This window comes from Ctenopharyngodon idella, chromosome 13 (genome assembly GCF_019924925.1).
Source record: "Ctenopharyngodon idella isolate HZGC_01 chromosome 13, HZGC01, whole genome shotgun sequence".
In the NCBI taxonomy this organism is placed as follows: Eukaryota; Metazoa; Chordata; class Actinopteri; order Cypriniformes; family Xenocyprididae; genus Ctenopharyngodon; species Ctenopharyngodon idella.
In genome coordinates, this window is record NC_067232.1 from 25677131 (window position 1) to 25697372 (window position 20242).

Below are 20242 nucleotides of genomic sequence, written 5' to 3' on the forward strand. Positions count from 1 at the left end.
ACTGTATTTCAACATACTAGGATTTGGGACACACTAATTCTAATTTTGATTAGGACGTATCGTATAATATGCAAATTGGGACGCAGCATCAGTGTTGCTGATATAAGTTGATCCATGTTTTGTTCAGAGAAATCAATTTAAAAGCATCCATGTCTAAAATAAACAGAGAAATTAAGTGTAAATGTTTGGCTGAAAATAGAAAGGTAAATATAGAATAAAAGTCAGCTGCAAGAAATGAATAATTTTTTATAATCCCACCTTGATGCAGTTTGAGTTTATCAGAACAATCAACCTAATGGTTCACTTACAGTATAGTTTTCTCTGCACATGAAACTATTTTAACAGGTTGTGACAATCAGCAGGTCTCACCACAGACAGGCTGGGAACGGTAAACTCCATCAGTCTGGAGTTCCTGTTACACTGAAGCATCTCGACTGCGACCAGCACACGGGACACGGCCGTCAATGCCTCGTTTTTACTCTGACAGACACAAAATGAAGAAGTTATGGGCTTGAGATAAGATATTAAACCTATAAATCCTACCGTATCATATTTGATACAATCATTTCTAAGGACTCTAAATTATTCGCTGAACTTTTACTTGATTATCTGTACATTTTTTTTAGAAAAATCTTGTTCAAATGTGAGTCTCAAATATGATCCATATGACATTACAAGCATCTATTTCATCTTACTTTTTGTGATATTTATATGGGCAAAATATTCATATTTTTGCTCAGTTTGGGCCTCTGAATAAAACTGAGCTATTTTTTCCTCCATATTCTCACTATATGATACTATATGAGTCATAAAAGCCTGATGTATCAAATATGATACTCAACAAAAAACACATATGCAAACTTTTTTTTAGGTTTTCTTTTATATTTTTCTAAAGGTTCAATTAGAAAAAAATTTTTTGATTCAATTATTATTGTCAGGCTAAAAGGGAGAGTTCACCCTAAAATGAAAATGAATTCATCATTTACTCACCCTGGTGTTGTTCTAATGCTGTATGTCTTTCTTTCTTTTTCTGATCACAAATGGAGAATTTTTTAAAAATGTCCCGCTCACGCTTGTCCATATAATGGCAGTGAATAGTGACAAGCATCAAGCTTTTTAAAAAAATATGCAAAAGTATCACAGATAGTGGTGTAATGGTACACAAAAATGACGGTTCGGTACGTACCTCGGTTTTGAAGTCATGGTTCGGTACAGGTTCGGTACAGCAGGGTGAGAAAACAAAACAATTTTTTCTCTTTTTTTATTAAACAATGTTTTACTGAACAAACTGTGTCTCTGTCTTTAAATTTATTCAATTATAATTAAAATTTTCTTAAGGATAAAGAAATCTATCTCTGCTAATGCTGTAAACTATTAGGGAGCCCTATTAAAGGTTACAATTAACAACAGAGCCCAAATTATTAAATTCAGTTGCCATTTATTTTTAGATATAATCATCAACACTCAAATAATAATAAAAATGTATGTATTGTAAGCATGTAAATTACACATAAGGCAGTTTTTGCATTAACTTCTGTTTCTCCAATTCGCTGTTGAAATATAATCATTTAGCGAAACATTTAATTTCTCTAGTGAACTGTTGACACTGAATGGCATTTCTGAGGTAAATGTAATACTATGTGACATATTGTTTACAAACTGTTTTACTGACATCTTTCCGCGGTTGAAACGCTGATTGAGCGATTACAAGAGATATACGTTTCAGTACGTTGTACTGTATCTGTCTTTCAACATACTTTCATGTGCATTCATGTTTATTCTGTAGTAGTGAAGATGAAGAGATGATCGCATTCACTCGCGCTCCGCGCTGCCGTTTGAACTGAGACGCCTATACAGCGATCTGTCACGCCACATCAAAAAGCGTCAAAACGGCATTTATTGTTTGAATTTCGTGATAAAATGGACAGAATTTTAAAGATGGCACTTTGCTTCTTATCGAAAGTAACAAAACACAGAGCTTATTGCGATTATTGGTGGGTAATGCTAGTTAAAAGCAAGCGTACCTCAGGAGTCCTGAAAAGTGAAGCGTCTCGATCGCCCCCAGGTATAGGTCATAAACCCCGCCCTCTCCATGTATTCCAGTGGGACGTGAGACAAACTAAACAATTAAATTACACTTCAAATTTTTTATATTAGACAGTTTTTATCACGCTGGTGTTAGTTCAAGTGTTCGTTCTTTAAATAAGTTTGGTGAGACGGGTGTGAGACGTCATGATTGACAGCTGAGGTTGACAGCTTCTTTGAGTGAAGTAGTCACTGAGGCGCCAACTGGCTTTTTCTGGATATTCATGACTGGAGCTTTACCTTTCATTTCTACATTTCCATAACAGTTTATTTCACATGGAAATAATGAGTTGTTCCGAGTTTGGGCGGGACCTTGATATCGCGGCTCCACTTCGTGCTCACTACTGCGCAGACTTGGGTTTCAAGTTCACTATGTGCAGACTCGAGACTCAAGATGTCAGCACCATACAGACACACTGGTGGCTTCAGTTACTACAATGGAAGAGAGTGAAGGTGCGTCGTCCATATTTTTTTTACAGTCTATGGTTAAAAGTGGTTAGGCATTACTGTGCGCGCCCCCTTCTGGATTGGAGTGTGGATCACCTGTGACTGACTGTATTCGTCGTCTAACTGCATGAACTGAACCGTTATGTCCGTACCGTGACGGTTCGGGATGAATACATGTACCGTTACACCCCTAAGAATAATCCCATGTGACACGTGTCGTATATTCCAAGTGTTCTACGGGTTTACGATAGGGTTTGGTGAAAACAAACCAAAAATGTACTTAATTTATTTAACGAAAATCCTGCCTTTGGCCGTTGATCTTCTGTGCTTGACTGTGCGTTCATGAGACTCTATTAGCGCTGCAGTTCACTCCGACTCGCCCAGAAAAACACACAAGTTGTGAGAAATCAAGATTAATAAAAACATGAAATACAACGCTTAAAAATCCCCAAAACAAAAAGTATCCATGTACTTTCCCTCCAGAGTTAAATATCTCTGGACAGGAACTCCATTTGTTCGATGATAGTCAGAATGACAGATGTGAAACGATACTTCTTGTTGCGACAAACACAACGGATATAGTCACCTCGGAGTAGAAAGTATTGTTTTCATGTCACGTTTTTATTAATCTTGATTAATAAAGCGCATTAGAACAACACCAGGGTGAGTAAATAATGACTTAATTTTCATTTTAGGGTGAACTATCCCTTTAAGTCCCCCACAGCCAAACTTTTGATTATTGGCATCAGCTTATTCTAGTCAAAAAAGACCATTTGACAGGTGTGTTTTGTTTTTTTGATGTCACCTCATCGTTGATGTCCAGTTTCTGTCCAATCTGCTGGTGAAGCAGCTGTTTAACGGAGACCCACGTGCTCAAGAGCTGCTTCCTCACCATAACCGGCACCGGCTTAGCGTTTCCATTGGACAGTTTCAGCGCAAAGTCACACACCTACACAACACACACAGTCAGGTATCAGCAGAATGCAGACGTCCAAACCTCCCCTCACTTTCACCCACACATCCACAAACTTTCTGCTCTTAAACTTCACAGCTTTACGTATAAATCTCAAGTTTGCTTGAGCCAGCATGCTGCTTGACGCGTGTTAGAAATTGATAAAAACGCAAGCGAGATTAGCTTCTCATGTCGAGTGTGAAAAGAGCAGTGTTAGGAAAAGTAGTTAGTGAATAATTTCCCTATACTAAAAAGGCTTTCATGTGGAATTACCACTGATATGTGCAGAGGAGGGCCTGTAAATCTGCACAAAAGACAGCAAAAGGAAATTTAATTAGAGGGATCGTGAAGAAGGGAAGCAGCAGAACGCATGAGGTGTTTAACTGTGTATTTAATGGCTGAATCAGACTGTGAATCTATTTCAGAAAGATATTCATGGGCCTCTTTTCAATAAATGTATTCACTTGGATCAGAACCATACTCTTCTGCTTCTCATATATATGCCTAAATTTATATATGCCCCATTTATATATTTGAATTGCAACTTGCAATTTAACTTAACTTGTTTTAAATTCAGGGCCTACCTTCAACTTTCCAAGGCCCTTGTCAGAGAGTACATTCACAGAGCCTCTTTATAATCTGAGATCAGTGCTTTGCACAGGGCATTTGCCCAGGTGAACTCCAGTGTGCATGTAGATAAGAGTGTCTTTGTTAAATGCTGCTTGGTGTTTACAGCCTCAAGTGGACTAAAAACACAGCTGCTTACCTCTAAAGCTTTCTTAATGTCCTGCATGGCAGCAGCATCCAGCTGAAGGCCGTGGGTCAAGCCTGATTTCTCCATGCTTTTTCCTCGCACTTTCTTTGTCTTTTCGGCTGGCAGCTGAACGTCTCCCTTCTCTGCGTCCTGTGATTCTTGATCGGCATGTATAGACGTCCCACACCACGGCTGGATGAGTCCCTGAGCAACAGCGTCACAAAGCATGACCAGAAGAACCACCTCCCTAAAATAAAGCACAGACACAATCAATATTATTTAAATAAATAATATATAAAATAATGATGGAATTATATAATAATAAAATAAAATGATAAAATAAAATAATAAATAAAAAACTACATAATTACAGAATGATAAAAATAACATAGAAAATAATGATGTAATTATAGAATAATAAAATAAAATTATAAAATAAAAGAATTATATAATAATGAAATTAAATTATCAAATAAAATAATAAATAAAAGATTACATAATTACAGAATGATAAAAATAATATATAAAATAATGATGTAATTATAGAATAATGAAATAAAATTATTAAAAATCTATAAAATTATTATATAATTATAGAATAAATAAAAAAATCAAATAAAACTCTCTTTAGCAAGAAATGATTGAGTACTTGTGAGGACTGATGTAGCAAACACAACTAATAAAGTTACACAAAATAAATAAATAAAATAATCATTCATGTCTGGAGCTCAGGTTGATGCACACACTGAACTTTAATACTTAGGGGCTGTTTACACACGACACTGTTTTCAACTAAAAACTGAAAGTCTTTATGCGTTTTGGCCATTCATTTATATGACAATGGCGTTTTTGAAAACGATACTGTTATTGTCGCCGTATAAACTACAAAAACTCGAATTTGTGTTACATGTTCAGTCTATAGAAGTGTAGTGTTTCTTTACAAAGTGACATTGCCATCTACTGGCCTGGCAGCAGAATAGTGTTTTTAGTCATTTTCACAGATGTGTGTGAACGGATATTGTTTTGACAACGTTGTCGTCTGTATGCGAAAAAAGCAAAGGAAAAACTTTTCCGTTTTTAGTACATCATTGTCGTGTAAATGTAGTACTAGAGGTTTCAGCACATCACTATCAGCACAAGTTAGAATTGACGTATCAAACATCACTAATAAATTAACACAAGCCCATGTCTTACCCAGCATGCCCTGTCTGTCTGAGAAGTTCTAGCAAACGGCTGAATGTGGGCAGGAGAAGCCGATGCGCTCTGGTGGCCAGCAGCCAGCTGTTGTAGTTCCACAGATATACAGCTGCATTAGCCACCAACCACGCCTCACATAGCTCCGCCCCAAGCTCCGCCCCTTGCAGGAAGTTACTTGTGGCATAAGCTGATAAATCCTTGATCCAATCACTGAAGAAAGACAAAAAAAGGCAACGATAACCAATTATGCTGCTGTAACCAATTACAGCAGTTATGTCACAGCAGTTCTAAATCAAGACATGAGAATTTAAAGTCATTACTATTATAAGATTTTACATTATTAGTATGAGACTTATTATTATATAGATCATGATTATGCATATATTTATATCACACTTATATTGCTCTAAAATAATGAATTTATATTGATTCACATTATACTGACACGCCTACCGACAACTTCATAATTTATAGCAAATTTTTTTCATTTTTAACATTTTACTATTGTATTCTGCACTTTTATGATGCCTTTATGTCACCACAATGATCATATGGCAATTTGCACATACCATAAGATGTATTTAAATTCTATGCTGCAGCTTCTGGTTAGTTGCTAACTGAATTACACTGACTCTGTACACAATAAAGCTGAATCTAATTTCATCTAATCTCATTTGGATGGCCGGTACATATTAAAGCAGCATGTGTAATAGTTTGCGCTCACATGAATGCCACTGTGTTCTTGATGCTGCTGAATATGTGATCAGCGGGTCTGTTCGTGATGCGCAGGGTGTCTGTGAGCTTTCTTTATCTAGCTGTGAGTCTCAAGCTTATTGTTTCATGCGGCTTATAATTTGAGAAAGTCATTTGATGCATGCTGGGATGTGGAATAGAATGGCTCTCTGTGATTATCTTGTCTGTTCAGGTCCACATCAGCAGCTGGAGCTTAATATAACATGCTTAACATCCAATCAGTTTTTGAGATGAGAGTATGTTATACAGAGCCAAAGACGTGTGTAAAGGAGTCAGTGTTATTAATATCAATGATACTAAAATTAAAGTGCTTTTGTTCACCTGTACAGTGTCCAGTGGGCGTCGTCCTCAGGTGGGCGTGTCCGTCTTTCATCAGGTGCTGCAGCAGAGCCATTCAGTTCCACCCCCTCAGAGCGGAGTTTAAGGATGGTTACCTAGACAACACAATTCTGTGTTTTATGGGATGCCAATTTTGATGAGAACTTGTTTGCTTCATACATTTTTTTTTGTGTGTGTTATGCACCTATACACATATAACAACAAATATTTCTGGTGTATTTAATCAACCCTATAAATCCTATTGTATCATATTCAATACGCATATTTCTAAGGCAAATTTTCTTAATGATAAACTTTGCTGATAAACCTGTTGCACACAATCTCCTACAGTCCTTCTGTCGTCTGATTGATAGTTTAGACTGTTTTATCAAGTAAAAGTCTTTTAGTATAACTGTACAAATGTCCTCCTTCAGCTCGTGTCTTTCTGCTGTGAAATCTGCACTGATTTTTATCAAGTAAACGTAAGAATAACTTTGATATTGTTAGTAATATTTCAACTGGGCTGAAGCAGCTTCTTTTTACAGTTCTGTCTGTAATTCCTCTTCCAGTTCACGAGGGTCTGCAGTCAGTGTCGTCTGTGCAGACGGGGCTGATGGGAGCCAATGGCCCATACGGCTAACACAGGATGACTGAGGATCAAAGCTTCGCAGGTCCATGAGGAACTCGCATCCTTTCACTTCCCCCGGATGGCACACTCAACAAATTAAAAGGATGCCTTTTGAAAAATCAACCCCTTCAAAAACAGAGGAAGCATATTCGCCGAGAACAAAGTGATGTGCTATCAAAGAGAAGTTGCTCCGACAGGCCTCTGCTTTTGTCAAGGTCATCACTTCTTTTTCTCGCACCGAATTCATTGTGCCAAAATGTGTACGCGCAGTTCAAAGGAAATGTGTCTCTGAAGACATAATTACACAGATGATCCTGGAGGTCTAATGTAGTCATTAGAAGAACTTCACATTATTGAGTGAGACATCTTCATTTTCTTGATTTCTTAAAATGTGTGAAGGAGTATTTCACCCAAAATTACAATTATATTATTATTTACTGACTTACAAACCCATATGCTGTGGAACAAAGAGGATAATTTATTAATTTTAGTGTATTCTCGCATTCGTTTCCAGTCCACAAACAATACAAGTGTGACTATGTCTTTCAGGACCATTTTTTTTTCGAATCATGTCTATGACTTTTTGTTGTGTTCACATAGCAAGTGCCAAAACCTTTACCAAGTTCAGTGCAAACCTGATTCTAAAGATTTCATTAGCATTTGATAGGGTTTAGGGTCCTGAGTTTTATCATTGATCGGCTGTTGGGCGGGGTTTGCGCTTAACTGGTTTGGAATCAAACATAATTTACAATATGCATTATGAGGGAAGAGTTTAGTAAGAAAGCAGCATTTTGTACCTCAGCGTTGATAAAATGGATCTCAGCTAACAGACGCAGCAGCTCTCTCTGCGTGTGCTCGTCAGTCTGGTTTCTCCGCTCTGGACTCGCTCTGTTCTTGTGTTTACCTGCAATAATTGATTCAATCATTAGAACTCACTTGCTAACCTTATAAACCTTCAGATTGGAAATGTGGTTCTCACACAAGCATACAAAATGCATACAAACCGAATTGTACTATCATTATTCAGAATTATGACAGATTGGGATCAATTTGCTTCTGACATGATTCCCTAATTGAAACATCCCGACCTTCCCACTGGTGATTACGATGCCTTGGTCTCGTCTCGTGACATGATTTGAATGCAGCATCAGGATCTTATTCACTAGCAGCTCGAGTCATTTGTGTAAATAAATAACACCATTTATCTTTCTATTCCTTAGAAAGAATGAAGCCCTTCGGGTGTGATTAACTCATCAGTCACTTCAGCACGATCATGCAATGGAAGACTCTCAGAAGACTCAAAGCTTTAGTTTAGGCTTGTGAAACATTAATGATAATCGACAGATGGATCGAATCATTCTAGGCATCACTCATTTATTTTTAAGACTTTAAAGAAAAGCTTGAAACGAAAGCCTAAATAAATCTTTGAAGATAATCAATAAAACCAGCAAACATAAGTGTGCATAAAGTAAAAACATACTTCTGAAAGGTAAAGTGGATTAATTCTACACTTAATATCTAGGAAAAAAATGTCCAAAATCCAAGTAGAAATTAGTTTGCACTGAAATAAAAGCTTTCAATAAATAATTGCATATTGCATATTGTTTAAAGGTGAATTGTGTCATTTCTAGAATACTAACATCAACAAACAGAATTGCAAACATGATCTTGGTAAACCCAGTCAATGATGCTGATGGAAGTTGGTTGAGACACAAACATATGTAAGTGTTTCAGTCTTCAGGGAAATCAACTTATGAATGACTTACTGCCCCTATAGAGAGTCTGAACATTAAATGGGAAACCAGAAATTATTTTAATATTACATACTTCTCCTGTAAACTTATTTTGAAAAATGAACTATTTCAACCACATACAGTAGCTCTACATCATTTCATTATCCCTCGCTCTCGTGGGGGTCACTTACTCGTGTTTTTCCATCGTCCGTCATCATAAAGCAGACAGAAGCGACAGGCCGCCCGGCACACATCAAAAACCTCCTGTTTTCTGGCGGTCTTGGCCAGTGACCCCCATAATTTCACCCTGACAAAGAAACAAACAACACAGGAAGAACATGAGACCAAAAATTTCATTCTGCAATTTCCTCTGCGTCTTCATTTCAGTCATACGAAATAATGAATTCCTCCTTTGGCTCTGCTGGTTTTATTCACATGTTCCCTCCTTGTGGAAGAAAAACAGAAGAATAAAGTTTTTTTCCCTGTAATGATGTCCTGGTGGGCCCGTATGTAGCCTTGAGGACAGAACTGTACAATGATGAATTCTAGGGTGAAGCAGTGAATTCATAGCCAGCCGTATTTTAATGAACACATACAGTCTTTGAGGCTTTTGGGAGAGAGTAAAACATGTCCACAATTTTTAGAAGTAACAACTACATTTATTTGTGAGAGTGAAATGAGTCATTCCAAAACTTATGGTTAACTACACTACCGGTCAAATGTTTGGAATAATTAAGATTCTTTTTAATGTTGATAAAGGAAGTCTCTTCTGCTCAACAAGGCTGCATTTATTTGATCAAAAGTACAGTAAAATTTGTGAAATATTATTTCAATTTCAAATAACTGCTTTCTATGTGTTACAAAAGATTGCCGTTTCAAATAAATGCTGTTCTTTTGATCTTTCTATTCATCAAAGAATCATGAAAAATAAAATCTATCACGGTTTCCACAAAAATCTGAAGCAGCACAACTGTTTTCAACACTGATAATAATCAGAAATGTTTCTTGAGCAGCAAATCAGCATATTAGAATGATATCTGAAGGATCATGTGACACTGAAGACTGGAGTAATGATGCTGAAAATTCAGCTTTGATCACAGGAATAAATTACAGTTTACTATATATTCACATAGAAAACAGCTGTTTTAAATTGTAATAATATTTCACAATTTTTACTGTATTTTTGATCAAATAAATGCAGCCTTGGTGAGCAGAAGAGACTTCTTTCAAAAACATAAAAAAAATCGTATTTATTCCAAACTTTTCACTGGCAGTGTAAATCACTATTCCATTCTTTTAGCGTCTTGTACAAGAGCAACACGGGGAGTAAAACACACACCTCTCTTTATCATCTGAGCTCTTGTCAAGTCCAGCCAAATGACCTTCGACCTTCTGCACACAGGTGATGTGATGTTGGGCTTTAGCAGCGAGCTGCGTCAGATGATCTTGTGCTCCATCAACTAGAAAAACAGAACCACAAAATACAATAAAATTAGTCTTCAAAAGCATTGTCAACATGGATGAATCTGGTATCGGTGGAATTGCATGAATTGCCTTCAGGCACTGACACCTCTAGAATAGTTTAAAAAGACTTGTTCAGTAAACAAACTCATGCAAAAACAAGGAGTAATAATAATACTAAGGTCATCATGAGCTTCAGGCTATAGAGCTGCAGGCGCTGCTGTCAGCAACAACATGACAGTGAAGAATATCTGAGGACAAACATCATCATAGTAGGTGGTATGAACAAAATCTTACTTTACACTAAGAGTAATTTTATATAACAGATATAATAGAGTCTCACGAATGAGCAGTCGAGCACAGAAGACCAACAACCAAGGTCATGATTTTAGATAAATAATACATTAAATTTCGTTTTGCTTTTCACCAAACCCTATAGCAAACCCGTAGAACACTTGGAATATACGACACGTGTCGCAAGAGATCATTCTGTGATACTTTTTTTTTTAATTCTCCTTTTGTTGTCTATAAAGAAAGAAGGGTGTACAGCATTAGAACAACACCAGGGTGAGTAAATGATGACTTAAAGGGTTAGTTCACCCAAAAAAAAAAAATTCTGTCATTAATTACTCACACTCATGTCGTTCCAAACCCATAAGACCTTTGTTTTTGTTTTGTTTTTGCGCACAAAAAGTATTCTCGTTGCTTCATAACATTAAGGTTGAAACACTGCAGTCACGTCGACTGTTTTAACCATGTCTTTAGTACCTTTCTGGGCCTTGACAGTGGTAATTAAATTGATGTCTATGGACGAGTCAGAGAGCTCTCAGATTTCATCAAAAATATCTTAATTTGTGTTTCAAAGATGAACAAAGGTCTTATGGGTTTGGAACGACATGAGGGTGAGTAATTAATGACAGAATTTTAATTTTTGGGTGAACTAACCCTTTAATTTTCATTTTAGTGTAACTATCTCATTAAAGTATAACATTTACAAAAAACAAAAATATATATAATGATTTATTACACATATGTAGTCAGCAGATCTGTCAGGACAAACGCTGTCTGTCAGATCACTGCAGCAGTGACGTGTGTATCAGTCTTAAGAAAGCTCCGCTGATCTTCGACAGATAGGGCACAGATCAAACGCATCAGTCTGTCTGCCTCGGGGCTGTCGGCAGGGAGAGCAGGCATTGATTACACACTGACTTATGGGACTAAAGGAGGGCTGGATTGATATTCCACATGTAGATCTGACATGGGAATTTGTCAAACAGCACTTCTACACTACTATCAGCATAATGTCTCATAGCCAGACCTTTGAATAACAGCATAAACCTGTTTCACATATCAGTGTGTTGATATTTCTGTTCTCATCACATTACAATTATGACCTATAGAAAGAAAACAGAATATGCGGCTCAAATCATAACCCTAATCAAGATGGTTGCTGTTTAAGGCTGAGGCTACTGTTAGTTGCACAAATGAAAGTAAAATGAGATCAAAATCTCTAACCTTTGATTTTACGATCAGCATCCAGGACGGTTTGGAAAGCATCAGGTGCCAGAGCGATTCCAGCACTAACCAGCAGCGGGCGTCGCTTTTTCAAAATCTCACGTCCTCTTCCTTCTGTAGCCTAAGATAATATTACATAATCAATACAGTACAAAGAGCACAGCTCTGACACTAAACCTAGTGAGCGGCTCATCTGAACAGCATGTTAAGGCATTAGTGGTGAGGTTTTCACATGCACGATACACTACTGTTCAAATAATGGGGTTGGAAAGATTATTAATGCTTTTTTAAAATATCTGCTCACCAAGGCTGCATTTATTTGATCAAAAATACAGTAAAAATTGTGAAATATTATTACAATGTAAAATAGCTGTTTTCTATGTGAATATATAGTAAACTGTAATTTATTCCTGTGATCAAAGCTGAATTTTTAGCATCATTACTCCAGTCTTCAGTGTCACATGATCCTTCAGAAATCATTCTAATATGATGATTTGCTGCTCAAGAAACATTTCTGTTTATTATCAATGTTGAAAACAGTTGTGCTGCTTCAGATTTTTGTGGAAACTGTGATATTTTATTTTTTCATGATTCTTTGATGAATCGAAAGTTCAAAAGAACAGCATTTATTTGAAATAGAATCTTTTTATTTGAAATAGAATCTTTATTGTCACTTTTGATCAATTTAATGCATCCTTGATGAATAAAAGTATTAATTTCTTTAAAAAAAAATCTTACTGACCCCAACCTTTTGAATGGTAGTGTATTTTTAATTTTTTGCAACATTCTTATGCAGAGTGGCATGTATAATTTCTCAGTATGCAAAGCGCTACAAATCTACTGAGGTTCCATTTCAGGATGCTGTTGAAGGGGCCGTTCCTACAGGACACATTCTTTTGTTATTTTTCTGTTATTTTTTATTTTTAGTCTGTGTACACCTGCATCAGACATGAGGCTTTGGCCATTGTGTCGCATCTTGCCATTTTTCAACATCTCATGCTGCATTTTTAAGACACAGTTGCCAAGTTAAAAATAGTTCTTTTGAAAAACACATCACAAGATGTTTTGTTTTCTCGCACTCCATCAAGCTGCACACAACCGGCCCTGAATGAACGGCCCCTCAGAAGACAGCTGTCTACGTGCAGAGGAAAGCCACTCATAAGGGTTTGGTAAGTGGAATCTTCATCTTCAGTGTCCAAACCTGTTGTATGAGTTTGGCGGCCTGGTCCTCGGCGCACGTGGGAGCGCTGTGGAGGGAGGACCGCAGCTGGAGGAGGTGTAAGGAGGAGGACAGATGCTCCGAGTGACTGTCCAGCTGAAGGGCTTTCTCAAGATTTTTCATGGCAGATTCCAGCTTTTCATCCTCCTCATCTATAGCGGCCAGCTCAGCATGAACCTGACTAAGCATGTCCAGTAGCATGCTGTGGACAAACACAGATACACCACACAATGCACGACTTTACTTCTCCTGTGCAACACAAAAAAAAGTCAGTTAACAGAAGGTTAAGTGGTGGAGGGGAAGATTGATAGTCCACTTTAGACATTCTACCAACTATAAGTAACTTTGCAACTACATGTCAACTAACTCTCAGAGTATTAGTAGACTGTGAGGTTAGAGTTAGTAGAGTAAGTTATCATGTAGTTGCAAAGTTTCTTATAGTTAGTAGAATTTCTGTTCAAAATAAAGTGTTTTGAAAATAAAGCAGATATACATAATTCTAATACTTTAATGACTGCTAGTTGACAAAGTTACTTATAGTCAGTAGAATGTCAAAAGTGGACCATTGAAATAAAGTGTTACCTGCTTAAATTTCAGTCTGTTTTGCACACAAGGAATCACATGACTTCAGAAGACGTGGAATATAGTGCATTAAACTATATTTAGGATTTTTTTTTTTTTTGTCTTATTTTGGAGCCTCTGGTCACTGTCTGCTTTCATTGTATAAAGATGTTTTATATTCTGCTAAACATCTTATGCTCCACAGAATGTTTAGAAATTTGTAGTGGAAAACAAGACAGAAATACTGAGGAAGAACCTCATTTTTTGCAGTGCACACAAACCTGTCTGTGCTGTCCAGCGCCCGTGCGAGTGTGAGCAGAGGTTTCTTGACTCTCTTTCGGAGGTTGTGTTGAAGAAGCGGAAGACACGCATTCCACTGACACGCACACACCGCTTGAGTCACCCGAGCGTCTCCTTCCTTCAGCGCCGTCTGCAGTAACACATCCAACCGGACGATTACACTCAACTGGAGCTGCAAGAACCAAAACAGGGTGCATAAATAAAAACTATTATTCTATTAGAAATGCATGTGAAACTTTTTTTTGATCTGAAAGAGCGCTCAGCACTTGTGGCCTTTTTGTAATGGAGACGGTTATTGTAAAGCATGCAGATTTTGTATTGTCGTTTACATAATTTTCCAGCAATTAGGTTTCTTTTGGCTCCTAGTTTTGTATTTAATGTAAAAGTGCAAGACTATTAAAAATTGTTTTCAGTATTTGAAAACAAAGCTAAAATAAATATAAATATTAGTTATTAAATATTAGATTATTAAAATTAAACTTAAACAACTTAAATAAAAATTAGAAATGTTGCCTTGGCAACAAAGTGAAATAGATATGTTTATGCTGAAGTACTAAAATGACAAAAATAAAACAAAAACAAAAAAGCTATATATTAGAAATATTTTTTTTGTAAAAAACTAATAAAAATTACAAAAGCACATAACAAAATGACTAAAACTAAGATTAAAAACTGATACTATAAAAATAAAAGCCAATTTAATCAAAATATTAATAAATACAGTAACTGTATATAAATAATGCTAAAATAACGTTGCCATATAGGAACAGTTTTGTCACTATAAAAAAAAAAAAAAAAAAAAAAACGCTTGTTTTCCAGGACAAATATCTTAAAACCTAAAACATGAATAATTTAATTGAGAAACACAATTGTGTAAGATATTGTTTTCAGTGAATATATATTGGACTGTTTTTTTTGTTTTTTTCAGGTTTTTTTTTTTTTTGTCCCACTGGCAAATAGTTGTTTTTATAGGGTTTGCTAATGAAATATAAGCTAATTAAACTGATGTTCTACATCACATATGTTTAGATATTAGTACTTGAAAACTAATGCATTAACTATAAGCAAATCATTTGTTACAGTATTTATTCATCTCTGTTAATGTTATTTAAAAAAATCCAACTGTTCACTGTTAGTTCATGTCAGCTCAGGTCCAATAAATAATATTAACAGATTTGACTTGATTTTAATCATGTATTAGTAAATGTTAAAAATTAAAATGAACTAAGATGAATAAATGCTTTATAAGATTTGTTCATTGTTAGTTCATGTTAACTAATGTAGTTAAATTAACAAATGGAACCTTATTGTAAAGTGTCACTGTTTATTTGTCCGATTTATAAATGTTGATGTGTTTTATTGTGTGAATTACTTTGGCTAACATGAGTTGTTTTAAATGTGCTATAGAATAAATGAATGAATGAAAATATGAACAGCTCTGTGACCTCTGGGAAAGGGAAAAACTGTGGGATTGGATGAAAAAATCAGACCTCTAGCGCACATCTCTGCCAAAGTTGTTTATATGGTTTGCGAATCAATATTAATATCCTTTTTTAAACCACCACTTCCCAATACTTTTCCAATGCCTCAAACATAAACAGTCCACAATAATAAAACATTGATGCCCTCTGGGCATGAATGTTTCCCCAGCAGAAGAAGAAAATAGGAAGCAGCACCTCCACACTGGATCTGGAGTAATTCTCAATTCCGTCTCTGTGCTTGTTGAGGTCGAGCTCACACTGCACACACTCCATCATTATGCGCTGACCGACCTTCAAGAACAGAACACGAGACCTTTGTGTTCACAAAAACAACAGGGAGCAAGCATGAGTAAGGAAAGAAGCGCTTTGTGAGGAAACATCGGTCTACTTACGGTGACATTTGAGGCTCTGAGCTCCTTCAGGCAGTCGGACGCCATCTGATGTTGCTGTAACTGCAGGGAGAGGAACGCCAGCTCTAACAAGAGCACAACCCTGAAATCATGAGGAGAGACACTCAAAGTGATTACATAGGAATAGAAATACTGTAAGATGTATTTTGTGTGAGTGGAGAATGAATCAGATTTCCAGAAGCGCAACTTTTGTTGTGCTGCTCTGAAATTTGTTCACATGATGGAGCATGACTTTCTAATAACTTTACAATGCACCATCCCCATTGAAATCAATGGACTCGCAGATTCTCTGATACAGCATTGATTCTAGTGTTCAGGTGCTTGCAGAGAAACCCATGACATCAAAATTGTTTGGCAGTTGAGTAAATAAATGCTTAGCAGATATACATTATCGTTCTGTCAGATTTTTTTTTTTTCAGCAAGGATGCATTAAACTGATCAAAAGTGGCAGAAAGACATTTATAATGTTACAGATTTAAATTTGAAATAAATGCTTTCTATTCATCAAAAAATCAAATAAAATGTATGATGGTTTCCACAAAGCCACACAACTGTTTTCAACACTGATAATAATCATAAATGTTTCTTGAGCAGCAAATCAGCATATTAGAATGATTTCTGAAGGATCATGTGACACTGAAGACTGGAAATTCAGCTTTGATCACAGGAATAAATTACACTTTACTATATATTCACATAGAAAACAGCTATTTTGGATTATAATAATATTTCACAAATTTTACTGTGGTTTTGATCAAATAAATGCAGCCTTGGTGAGCATGAGAGACTTCTTTCAAAAACATTTTAAAAAATCTGGTAGTGAAGCTGCATTTAAAACATTCAGTCTTTCTCTCTTCCAGGACCAGAAATATTGATGACATCAATATTTGTGCAATGACATGCACTCACGAAAGAAAATGTCCTTTTCCCTTAAATTTATTTTAAATGATACATAGCAATAGCTAGTATCAAATCACGTTTTGTTGGTGTTTTGCTCATGCTTTCATGTTTTGCCAGATAAGACATAATCCAAAGCCTATTGGCTATATAAAAAAGGAAGAGCCCAGCCAAATGACCCATCCCAGCTTCCTGTCTTAAAAGGAAATACATCATGAAAACAAATTCTTACAGTCCTAAAGTTATACTGAAATGAGAAATATGTATAAAAAACATTGCACTTGCATTTCAACATTAACATCATGATGTTGCTGTGACAGTGACGAATGTTGGACGCACCTGTCAGTCAGTGGGATGGACGAGCCGTGATCCAGAGAAACACTGGAGCTGCAGGAGCTAGACCGAGGACTGGAGTTGAGGATACTGGGTGGCGCACTAGAGCTTAGTATGATGGGTGGAGGACTCGACTCAGGGACGTTGGGTGGAGCACTAGAGCTGTGCATGTGCGGTGGAGGACTGGAGTTCTGGATGACGGACGCTTCGGGTTCTGATGACTGCGTCAGCAGCAGGAAAATCTCCTTTAGTGCCTTTACCTCATCTCTCCTTATATCATTGACATCAACCATACTGTGAAGAACATGGAAACAAAAACACTTAGTCTCACTGATTTCAGTGTTTTGCAAGCTCAAACAGAAGAGCATGGCACTAGCAGCAACAAAGTCATGGGTTCAATTCCGAGGAAAAAGAAGTATACCGTATCTTCCAGAAAATAATTTGTTTTTTAACATCTGAAAAGTGCTGCGACTTATATTGTAAAGCGACTTTTATTACCCAACTTGTTTCTTTCAATTAGCACAGGTTTTGTATTTCTTTTTGGAACTGATTGATCATAGGCCTCATTGATCTGAGCTCATGCACCTTTTTTACTCAAGTTTATTCACATCAAAAACACTGAGGTGCATGAGCTCAGATCAATGAGGCCTATGATCAATCAGTTCTAAAAAGAAATACAAAACCTGTGCTAACTGAAAGAAAACAAGTTGACATAAAGATGGCATCCAATATTTTTGTAGGCCGGTAAAAAGGTGGGGGAAAAATTGATAACATTAACTAGCATTTTCAGGAAAAAGAAAATCCTCTCCGTGACAAAGTGACCGAAAAAAACAATTCACAATGTGAATTAACTTCAAGCACACAAAACAGTGCAAAGCGCACACATTTGTATTCATGCCGAATGAGAGAAGAAAGTGAGCCCAAGTTATAATGAATGCCACTACAATTTAAGTTTGAATTATATTTTCATTCCTGTTCTTTTCTGAATACCATTACATTTAAAGGAAATGTTGTAAAATACATGCGTTTATAATGTTTTGTTTTATTTCATTGTATTTTACATTCATTTTTGAATGCAATAATAAGATGTGACTTATGCAATGATGCGACTTATGAGGGTTTTTTTCCTCAAACTAGTGAGTCAGTAAGTCATGTGCTAACGGTACCTTCAATGCAATGCAAGTTGCTTTGGATAAAAACATCTGCCTAAATGTAAATTTCTAGTTATATGTAACAAATGTAGGGAAATTCTTAACATTATTTGAGAGTGGGTCTTTGTGCTTTTCAATCCAGTAATTACAGTTACAATATGCAGCAATGCTGTATTGAAAATGTACATTAATAATGCTAATTTATGCATATACCTGCTGCTCCAGAAGGATAAAAACAGCTGTGGAAACATGAAAATTTGTTTTGTATATAATCTATTTCCAGTCCCAGAAATAAGATTCTCTGACAGTGTATCAGAGCGGCCTTTTTGAGATTTATTGTCAGACGAACACATCCTTCTGAGATGTTGCCTGGTCCCTGCTGTCTGCGGCTAAAAAGAGTTCACCTAAACAAGTGAAATGCACTTGAGAGAAAGAGAAATCCTATCAGGTATGTGAAAATCATATGCAATGCCCTTGAAAACCTCAGGTCTGTGCAGATGATGGTCCAGATGACGGATGTGAAGCGGGTGCCGGTGCTTATAGATCTGTAAGCATCCTGGATTTGTAACTCTGAAGATGCTCTAAATAGATGATGGGGAAAATTCCTCCATCCTTCTTTGGAACAAAGAACTGCACTGACTGTAAATGCTCTGCTCTGTTTTGATTCATAGCTGGCGAGATTTACTGTTACTACCCCAGAAGACACAGAAGGCCTTGGTGGACACAATTGAGTTACCGTATATTGCGTATTTTATGCCACTCTTGACTCTTGTGACTATATTATATGTGACAGGTGGGCAGAAGCAGCAACCATTCACAGATCAAGACTTTCAGCACGTCTAATTAGATTATATTAGACCCCACAGTCCGTGTGAATGACTGACTCGATGAAAACAAATGATATGCATCTCTGTAACTTTCTTTGAGGAATACAGCTGTAGTATTTCTCTGAGTTCATATCCAATGCTTTTATATAAACGATCTGATGACAGACTGAGAGACCCACCACATCTAAACGACAGGGTGTCAATGTCAATAGCTATGTTTCCATCCACCTTTTTTTATACGCATTATGGGATATCGCATAAAAAATGCTGGATGGATACGCCAAGATGGGTATAAATTCTAAAAATGGGGATTAAAAAAGTATGAGCTCAATTGAGCCATAAAATTTTTATCTGATAAGACATGTGCATAAACTACAATGGAAACACATTTACCGCATAAATCCCTCGATGCGCAACAATAAACTCATGTGACTTTGCCTCAGCAAAGGTAGACCAATCACATCACAGCATCTCAAATGTTGGTTTGGTTGTTCTGAAACACCTGAGCCAAAGTCTGTCATCAGAATTATTTGGTTTAATTCCCTCCAGAAGCGTCTCACATGATTGCATTCCCAAACACCAGCATCCGAACGCATGAGAACATAACAGCGTTTATTGCACTTCGTCTGCGGCTCTGAGACACAACTCATTTATGATGGAGCAAAAAAGAGCCCGATTGCAGCAACTTACATTTTTTTTTACTGATAATTTGTGGCAATTTCCCAGGAAGTGACGATTTTTTTCGCTTGAACTCATGGGATGGAAACGCTGCTTTATTCGCAAATGATTTATGCACTATTCCAATTTTGCGAATAAGTTAAATTCGCAACTTTGAATGGAAACACAGCTAATGCAGTTTGCCTTTTGAAGATAGCATTAAATAAAAACATTAAGAATGAACCCAATTTAAAATAAACAAAGTAAGTTGAACTGCAAAAAAACGCTTCATGTGAGAAATGTCCTCCTTACTGTTTAAGCCTTTGGATCTTGTAGATCACAAGCAATTTAGGGTTTTCATCATTCAACTTGACATCCAAGAGGTTGTGTCGAACCTGCGAGACAGTAACTACATTTAGCACAATTGCATTCATTCATTTAGCAGATGCTTTCATACTGATCAACTTACAAATGAGGAAATGAGCAGCAATATTCGCAGTACTGCAAGACCAAAAAATGTTGAATAAATAGGAAGTGTATTTATTTATAGTGGTGTATTAATT

General features: G+C 36.5%; 1 protein-coding gene across 1 annotated transcript in view; it reads right to left on the reverse strand.

Moving 5' to 3' along the window:
• The window catches only part of LOC127525417 (cilia- and flagella-associated protein 46), a 75868-nt gene that overhangs the window by 45072 nt on the left and 10554 nt on the right, over nucleotides 1-20242 (reverse strand). The window contains exons 6-20 of the mRNA XM_051917951.1: nucleotides 19992-20074; nucleotides 17051-17338; nucleotides 15797-15896; nucleotides 15600-15695; nucleotides 13905-14095; nucleotides 13045-13264; nucleotides 11844-11964; nucleotides 10207-10327; nucleotides 9059-9174; nucleotides 7932-8038; nucleotides 6510-6622; nucleotides 5433-5645; nucleotides 4251-4485; nucleotides 3338-3481; nucleotides 370-480 (exon numbers count right to left, since the gene is read on the reverse strand). Coding sequence (XP_051773911.1) covers nucleotides 370-480; nucleotides 3338-3481; nucleotides 4251-4485; nucleotides 5433-5645; nucleotides 6510-6622; nucleotides 7932-8038; nucleotides 9059-9174; nucleotides 10207-10327; nucleotides 11844-11964; nucleotides 13045-13264; nucleotides 13905-14095; nucleotides 15600-15695; nucleotides 15797-15896; nucleotides 17051-17338; nucleotides 19992-20074 — 2259 coding nt within the window. The remainder of the gene's footprint in view (nucleotides 1-369; nucleotides 481-3337; nucleotides 3482-4250; nucleotides 4486-5432; nucleotides 5646-6509; nucleotides 6623-7931; nucleotides 8039-9058; nucleotides 9175-10206; nucleotides 10328-11843; nucleotides 11965-13044; nucleotides 13265-13904; nucleotides 14096-15599; nucleotides 15696-15796; nucleotides 15897-17050; nucleotides 17339-19991; nucleotides 20075-20242) is intronic.